Source organism: Falco rusticolus, chromosome 13 (assembly GCF_015220075.1).
Source record: "Falco rusticolus isolate bFalRus1 chromosome 13, bFalRus1.pri, whole genome shotgun sequence".
NCBI classification, from domain to species: domain Eukaryota; kingdom Metazoa; phylum Chordata; class Aves; order Falconiformes; family Falconidae; genus Falco; species Falco rusticolus.
The window spans coordinates 347121-355584 of NC_051199.1; the positions used below are offsets into that span (position 1 = coordinate 347121).

The window sequence follows — 8464 nt, forward strand, 5'->3', positions numbered from 1 at the left end:
AACGGGGTGCTGGCACCCACCTGAGTGTGCAACAGGGTCACAATGGGGTGCTGGCACCCATGGGTGTGCAAATAGGTGTGCAGCGGGGTGCTGGCACCCCTGGGTGGGCGACAGGGTGCACAACTGGGTGCCAGCACCCCAGTGCCGTCGCTGGTGCCCCCCTGGGTGTGCAACAGGGTGTGCAATGGGTGCTGGCACCCCCTGAGTGTGCAATGGGGTGTGCAACGGGGTGCTGGCACCCACCTGAGTGTGCAACGGGGAAACAACGGGGTGCTGGCACCCATGGGTGTGCAACAGGGTGTGCAATGGGTGCCGGCACCCCTGAGTGTGCAATGGGGTGTGCAACGGGGTGCTGGCACCCACCTGAGCGTGCAACGGGGAAACAACGGGGTGCTGGCACCCATGGGTGTGCAACAGGGTGTGCAATGGGTGCCGGCACCCCCTGAGTGTGCAATGGGGTGTGCAACGGGGTGCTGGCACCCACCTGAGTGTGCAACGGGGAAACAACGGGGTGCTGGCACCCATGGGTGTGCAACAGGGTGTGCAATGGGTGCCGGCACCCCCTGAGTGTGCAATGGGGTGTGCAACGGGGTGCTGGCACCCACCTGAGCGTGCAACGGGAAACAACGGGGTGCTGGCACCCATGGGTGTGCAACAGGGTGTGCAATGGGTGCCGGCACCCCCTGAGTGTGCAATGGGGTGTGCAACGGGGTGCTGGCACCCACCTGAGTGTGCAACACAGTCACAACAGGATGCTGGCACCCCTGTGCCATTGCTGGCACCCACCTGGGTGTGCAAATGGGTGCACAACGGGGTGCGCAATTGGGTGCGCAAACGGGTGTGCAAACGGGTGTGCAAATGGGTGTGCAAACGGGTGTCAAACGACTGTGCAAATGTGTGTGCAGCGGGTGCCCCCAAACTGGGGGGGTCCCGGTGCCGCTTTGCTGACGGGTGCCTAGCTCACGCCTCGCCACGCGTGACCGCCCTGCCGCACACGCGTGTGCCCGCGTGCGTGTGCCAGAGCGGGGTCACGGCGCGTGTGCATGTGTGTGCCTGTGCCCCCCAGCCCCCCCCGCGGGCCCGATCCTGCCCAGCACCATCTGCCCGCCGCCCCCGCGGCTCTAAAGCCGGCGCTAAGCCCAGCTCAGCACCCGCGGCCTGAGCCAATTTGCGCCGCGGGGGCCGGGGGGGGGTGGGGGGATATTTGGGGAACTGGGGGGCTCGGTGGGACCCCCGCCCCCCCCCATCCCCCGCCCCGCCCATCCCCTCCCCCCCCCCCGCCCGCATCTGTGGCCGGGGGGGTCCCAGCCCCCTCCCACCTGCCCGCTGGGTGAGGGGCTGGGGCACACAGGGCCTGATCCTGCCTGGGATCCCCCCCGGATCCCCCCTGCCTGGGACCCCCAGATCCTGATCCTGATCCTGATCCTGCCTGGGATCCCCTCTGGATCCCCCCTGCCTGGGACCCCCAGATCCTGATCCTGATCCTGCCTGGGATCCCCCCTGGATCCCCCCTGCCTGGGACCCCCAGATCCTGATCCTGATCCTGCCTGGGATCCCCCCTGCTTGGGACCCCCAGATCCTGATCCTGATCCTGCCTGGGATCCCCCCTGCTTGGGACCCCCAGATCCTGATCCTGATCCTGCCTGGGATTCCCCCTGGATCCCCCCTGCCTGGGACCCCCAGATCCTGATCCTGATCCTGCCTGGGATCCCCCCTGCCTGGGACCCCCAGATCCTGATCCTGATCCTGCCTGGGATCCCCCCTGCTTGGGACCCCCAGATCCTGATCCTGATCCTGCCTGGGATTCCCCCTGGATCCCCCCTGCCTGGGACCCCCAGATCCTGATCCTGATCCTGCCTGGGATCCCCCCTGGATCCCCCCGGCCTGGGACCCCCAGATCCTAATCCTGATCCTGCCTGGGATCCCCCCTGGATCCTCCCTGCCTGGGACCCCCAGATCCTAATCCTGATCCTGCCTGGGTTCCCCCCTGGATCCCCCCTGCCTGGGACCCCAGATCCTAATCCTGATCCTGCCTGGGATCCCCCCTGGATCCCCCCTGCCTGGGATCCCCAGATCCTGATCCTGATCCTGCCTGGGATCCCCCCTGCCTGGAACCCCCAGATCCTGATCCTGCCTGGGATCCCCCCAGATCTTGATCCTGCCCGTGATCCCTCCCCCCTGCCCCTCTGGATACCCTGTGCCTGGGATCCCCATATGCTGATCCTGCCCTGGACATCCCTGGATACTCAGGTCATGAGGGGGATCCCAGGGCAGGATCCCAGTGTGGGGGCCGGTTGTGCGGGCTGGGGGGATCCTGTTGCAGGATCCTGGGGCAGGATCCCAGGGTGGGATTTCAGGGTGGCCCCAAAAGGGTCCTGGGGCAGGATCCCGGTGCAGGGTTCCCAGGGAGGGTCCTGGGGCAGGATCCTGACTGGTGCCGGATCCCGGCATGGGCCCTGGGGCAGGATCCCAGTGCAGATCCCGATGTGGATCCCAGTGCAGGATCCCACTGTGGGTCCTGGGGCAAAATCCCAGGGGAGGATCCCGGGGCAGGATCCCAGTGCAGGGTGCTGGTTCAGGATCCCGGCCCAGGATCCTGAGACCGGTTCCCAGTGCAAGGTTCCGATTCGGGATCCCGGTTGGGGCTCCCGGGGCAGGATCCCGGTGCGATTCCCGGTTGGGGCTCCCGGTTGGGGCTCCCGGGGCAGGATCCCGGTGCGATTCCCGGTTGGGGCTCCCGGGACAGGATCCCGGGGCCGGTCCCTGTTGGGGCTCCCGGGGCAGGATCCCGGTGCGATTCCCGGTTGGGGCTCCCGGGGCCGGTCCCTGTTGGGGCTCCCGGGGCAGGATCCCGGTGCGATTCCCGGTTGGGGCTCCCGGTTGGGGCTCCCGGGGTAGGATCCCGGTTGGGGCTCCCGGGGCAGGATCCCGGTGCGATTCCCGGTTGGGGCTCCCGGGACAGGATCCCGGGGCCGGTCCCTGTTGGGGCTCCCCGGGCAGGATCCCGGGGCACGGTCCCGATGCAAGATCCCGGTGCGATTCCCGGTCCAGGCTCCCGAGGCGGTTCCCGGTTGGGACTCCCGGGGGTCCCCGCGCCCCCCGCCCCGCCCGCCCCCCCGGCGCAGGCTCCGCCCGGCGGCCGCCGCAGCGGGACCGGGGGCGGGCGAGGAACGGGAAGCGGCGGATGCTCCGCGGTGCCCGGTGCCTCGGCTGGGGGCGGCGGCTCCTCCCGGTACCGGGGACGGGGGGGAGGGCGAGGGGGGGGGTCCCGGGGCGGGGGGAGCGAGGGGCCGTGCCCCGGCACCGGGCGCGGCTGCGCAAGGGCCGGGCGGCGGCGGGAGGCAGCGCTCGGGGGGGTGGGGGGGCGGCGGGAGGGCACCGGGAGGGCACCGGGACCCCACCGGGGCAGCACCGGGACCCCGCCGGGAGGGCACGGCGACCACACCGGGGGGCAGCACCGGGGCGGCACCGGGGGGCGGCACCGGGAGGGCGCCGGGACCCCACCGGGAGGGCATCTGGACCCCACCGGGGGGCGGCACCGGGGAGCGGCACCGGGACCCAACCGGGAGGGCACGGGGACCCCACCGGGAGGGCTGCAGGTGCGGGGGGGCGCGGGGCTCCTTCCCCCCCGCCCCCCCCATCTCAGTCCAGCCCCGCACCCACCCGCTCCCCTCTGGGGTCCCGGTACCACTGGGGGGGGGGGCGGGGAAGGGCCTAACCGGGGGTCCCGTCCTTAATGTGGGGGGGGGCGACGGTACCACCGGCTGTCCCCTCCCTGGGGGACGCGGTACCGGGTGCCCCATCACTAACTGGGGAGGGGGACATGGGAGTACAGGGTGCCGCGTCCCTAACTGGGACACACACACGATGGTACTGGGTGCCCCATCCTAACTGGGCAGATGCAGAGACCCCTCCCAAATCGAGGGGGGGCAACACGAGGTGCCCCCCACCCCCCCCAAGGTGGGGGTCACCACTGCCTCCCCACCCCCCCTCCCCCCAAGCCGGTGCCGGGGGGTCCTGCCCACCCCAGGGAAGACACCCAGGCCTTCACCCCCCCGCACCCCCCATCCCCCGTGGTGCCCCCCCCCGTGGTCACCCCAGGGTGTCCCATCCCCCCCCCCAGGTCCTGGTCCCACCTCCTCGCCCACCACCAGGATTTCCTTTCTGAGTCATTTCTGCCCTGCCGGCGCGGGGGGACCCTGGCTGTCACCCAACCAGATGTGCCACCCAGCTGTGGTCACCCGAGGGACCCCGGCACCCTTCCCACCCCATCTTTTCTCCCCCACCCCCCACCCCTGTAGGTCACCGTGGCCCCGGCATCATGTCCCGGCAGCGCTGAGGGTGGCGGGACGGGCGACGCGCGGGCGAGGAACCATGGGGAGCATCTACAAGGAATATTTTAACACGGAGAAGATCCGAGAACATTACAACTACACCAAGGAAGGTTCCGAAAGCCCCCCCAGCACCTCCCGTTGGGTGGTCTCCATCCTCATCATCGTCCTGTGCTGCTTCATCGTGCTGGAGAACCTGCTGGTCCTCATCTCCGTTTGCCGCAACAAGAAATTTCACTCGGCCATGTATATCTTCATCGGGAATTTGGCTTTTTCCGATCTTCTAGCCGGCTTGGCTTTCATGGCCAACATTTTATTCTCCGGAGCCGCCACCTTCAACCTGACGCCGGTGCAGTGGTTCGTGCGGGAGGGCACGGCCTTCGCCACCTTGGCCGCCTCCGTCTTCAGCTTGTTGGCCATCGCCATCGAGCGCCACGTGGCCATCACCAAGGTCAAGGTCTACAGCAGCGACAAGAACTGCCGGATGGTGCTGCTCATCGGGGCTTGTTGGGTGATCGCGGCGGCCATCGGCAGCCTCCCCATCATGGGCTGGAACTGCATGAGCGACCTGCGGGATTGCTCCACCGTCCTCCCCCTCTACTCCAAACGCTACGTCCTCTTCGTCATCACCATCTTCACCCTCATCCTCCTCGCCATCGTCGGGCTCTACAGCCGCATCTACTGCATCGTGCGCTCCAGCCACGCCGAGATCGCCACCGCCCAGACCCTGGCCCTGCTCAAGACCGTCACCATCGTCCTGGGAGCCTTCATCATCTGTTGGCTGCCGGCCTTCATCATCCTCCTCATGGACGCTTCTTGCCCCGTCCGGGCGTGCCGGATCCTTTATAAAGCGAACTATTTTTTTGCCTTTGCCACCCTCAACTCTGCCGCCAACCCCATCATCTACACGCTGCGCAGCAAGGACATGCGCCGGGAATTCCTGCGGGTGCTATGCTGCTGCGGTGCTGGGCGCCGGGACCAGCCCCCCGGCCGCTGCGGCTTCCCGCTCCGCACCTCCAGCTCGCTGGACCGCTGCACCCCAAAATACGAGTTACCCACCTCGCCCATCACCCGCGAGTTGTACCCACCTCCGTCTAGGGGGTCCCCACGGCCGCCCCACGGCCGCCCCACGGCTGCCCCACTGCCGGGGCGGTGAGTGGGATCAAGGTGGGAATTTTTCCAGGTACGGATGGACAACTGCACCTTCATCTCGGGCATCCCCCCCCTCCCCCCTTCCCCCCCCCCCCCGGGCATCCACCCCCCCAGCATCTCTCCCGCTGGCATCCCCGGCGGCGATGCCGATGCTCCGGCCGGGATGACCGTGACCGGTGCACGCGTGCGCCGTCTTGCGTGTGCGCGAGCACGCGTGTTGCTCTTCCCACGCCCTGCCCGAGCCCTGGGGCCCCCGTGGGACCTGTCGGACGGGTCTTGGGGCCCCTCCCCCCCCCCCCGGCACCCCCCTGGCGCCAGTGGCAAATCCTCTGCTCCCGGCTGCTCCCCGACACCGTGGGTGGCTCCGACCGCTGCTGCAGCCGGAGGAGTTTGGGGGGGTTTCCTGGGAAAGCCGGGCCTGGGGCGCTCGCCGTTGAGGGGGGTGGGGTGGGGAGGACGATGACACGGGGACACCCGTGTCCTCCCACCCTGCTCCGTGGTCCCGCCGCGTGCTGGCGCGCGGAGGAGGCGAGGGGGGGTCGTTGCGGCTGGCTCCGCCGGGGCTTTGCCTGGTCCCAGTGCCCCCCCCCACCCCCACCCCAGGAGCCCCCCCTCCATCCCCAGCGACCCCCACACAAGGGGCGATGGTTTTATTAAAACGGTGCTTCTCCACCTGCCTCCGCCTCCTTCCTGGGCTGGGGACCACCGGGCTCCCCCCTGATTTCTGGTGGGGAGGGGGCTGGGGGGGGCGGGGCACCCGACATTTGGCTGGATGGGGATGTTCAACGCTCGGCGGCTTTTAGAGACCCGGGAGCGCAGCCCAGCATCTTCCCTGCACCGAGAAGGGGGATGGGTGCTTTGCCCCGGCTTCCCGGTGCCAGCACCCATGGGTGGGGGTCTGGGGCTCCCAGGGCCCGGCTGGGGCTGGGTGCCGGCGCTTCCTCGCCCCCGTCTCACACGGCTGCAGCCTCAACCGCAGCTGCTTCCCCACGGCGGCTGGCGGTGTTTCGGGGAAACCCTGGGGCGGGGGGGGGAAGCAAGGGGACACGTGGCTCCCCCCAGGACCCTGCGGACCCCCACTCGTGCTCTTACAGTCGCCCCAACCCCGGGCTTGGTTGTCCCGGGTGCCGGTTTGGGCTCGGTGTGCCGGTGCCGGCACCGAATTTTTTGGTGCCCTAATTTGGCCCCGTTTCCTCCCTTGGAGGGTGCAGAGGAAGCGAGGGGGGGTGGGGGAGGGGGTTTCGTTTTCCCCCGCCGCCACCGTCGGGACGGGTCCCCATCCTGGCACCCCGCAGGCGCCCCGGCAATGACCCGCGGTGTTTCGGTCGCCCCCGCAGCGCCGGGGCCTGGCACTGATCCCCGATCCCCGGCCGCCTCCATGGACGATGGGGAGTGGGATGCGCCGCCGTTCGCCCATCGCCACGGTGGGGCTGTGTGGAACCGGGCCCCCCACCGGGTACCGGGCCCTGGGCCCCCCACCCGGCCGGCGGAGCCCCACGGCTGGTGATGAATGGGGGAATCCCGCGGGAACTGCTGTGATTCATTACCAGACGAGGCGGGAGCTGGAGGGGCCCTGGCCGCTCTTTTGGGGCCACCAAAAGGGGGCTCGAGCTCCCCAGCAAGGGGCTGATCCGGTGCCGGTGGTCTCCTGGCTGCTGAGGCTGGGGGGGAGCGGGGGTCTGGGTCCCACGCTGGGGGGTCACTGGGTGCTGGGGGGTGTAGGGCAGCCCTGGGGCTGCACCTGGCCCCGTCCTGTCCCCCCCAGACCTGCCATGGTACAGCCTGGGCCCTCCCCCAGACCTGCCATGGTATAGCCTGTCCCCCCCAACCCTGCCATGGTACAGCCTGTGTCCCCCCCCCCCGCCATGGTACAGCCTGTCGTCCCGTCCCGTCGTCCGTCGTCGTCCCCCCCCCCCCCCCCCGCCAATCTCCACTGTGCTACCCCGTCTGTCCCCCGGTGGTACAGCCCACACCCCCATCCCAGCAGTGGTACAGACCATCCACCCCTTTCCCACAGTGGTACAGCCCATACCCGCTGTGCTAGGGCCTGCCCCACCCCCCATCCCTGCGGTGCTCTGACCCGTGTCCCTCCAGCCCTCAGTGGTACATCCCCCTATCCCCCCCCCCAACTCGCAGTGGTACGTCCTCCCTGTCGTCCCCCCCCACCCCGCAATGGTACGTGCCTCCACCTCACCCCCGGCCCCGCAGTGGTACGTCTCCCCTGTCCCTCCCCTGCCCCGCAATGGTACGTTCTTCCGCCTCCCCCCCCCTCCCCCCCCCCCAAAGTGGTACGTCCCCACCGTCTCTCAGTGGTACGTCTCCCCGTCCCCCCCACCTCTCAGTGGTACATCCCCCCGCCCCGCAGTGGTACGTCCCCCTGTCCCCCCCTCGCCCCGCAGTGGTACGTCCCCCCGTCCCCCCCCCCGCAGTGGTACGTTCCCCTGTGTCTGTCTCCCGTCTCCCCCCCCCCCCCCAGTCGTACGTTCCCCTGTTCCCCCCCACCCCCGGCCTCCGCAGTGTTACGTCGCCCCCCGCCCCGCAGTGGTACGTGCCCCCGTGTCCCCCCCGCCCCGCAGTGGTACGTCCCCCCGTCCCCCCCCGCCCCGCAGTGGTCCGCTCCCCCCCCGGGGCGGCCCCTCCCGCCGGCCGGGCCCCTCCGTGCGGCGCCCGCCCGTGCCGCCCCGCTCCGCCGCCCCCGGACAGGTACCGCCCCGCGCCCGGCCCGCGGCCCCTCGGCCGGGGGGGTCCCCTCTCTGCCCGCCCCCCGCAGGCGCCTCCCCACACACCCCCCCACACCCCCCCCCGCCCCCCCCGGGCTCCGGCCCGCAATGGTCTGTCCTGCCCCCCTCCCCCGCCGCAGTGGTCTCGCCCGCCCCCCCCGCCCCCGCTGCCATGGTCTGGCCCGGCGCCGCCCCGCCCCCGCCGCTGGTTTCCGCGCGAATCCGCCGCCCGGCCCCGCCGCTCCCGCCGCCGCCGCCCCG

General features: G+C 70.4%; 1 protein-coding gene across 1 annotated transcript; it reads left to right on the forward strand.

Annotated features, from left to right (window-relative positions):
- The first annotated feature begins 2900 nt into the window (after positions 1-2900).
- S1PR2 (sphingosine-1-phosphate receptor 2) lies at positions 2901-6159 on the forward strand. The gene is made up of 2 exons (XM_037407556.1): positions 2901-3232; positions 4302-6159. The coding sequence occupies exons 1-2, from the start codon at positions 3021-3023 to the stop codon at positions 5485-5487; spliced, it is 1398 nt and encodes a 465-aa protein (XP_037263453.1). The 5' UTR covers positions 2901-3020; the 3' UTR covers positions 5488-6159.
- Positions 6160-8464: the final 2305 nt, after the last annotated feature.

What these genes read in the sequence shown, in the direction of transcription:
- S1PR2 (XM_037407556.1), top strand. Translation starts at nt 3,021, where the DNA reads ATGCAAGATCCCGGTGCGATTCCCGGTCCAGGCTCCCGAGGCGGTTCC. An exon ending in GGGGGCGGCGGCTCCTCCCG is followed by an intron (nt 3,233 to 4,301) that starts GTACCGGGGACG and finishes CCACCCCTGTAG; the next exon opens with GTCACCGTGGCCCCGGCATC.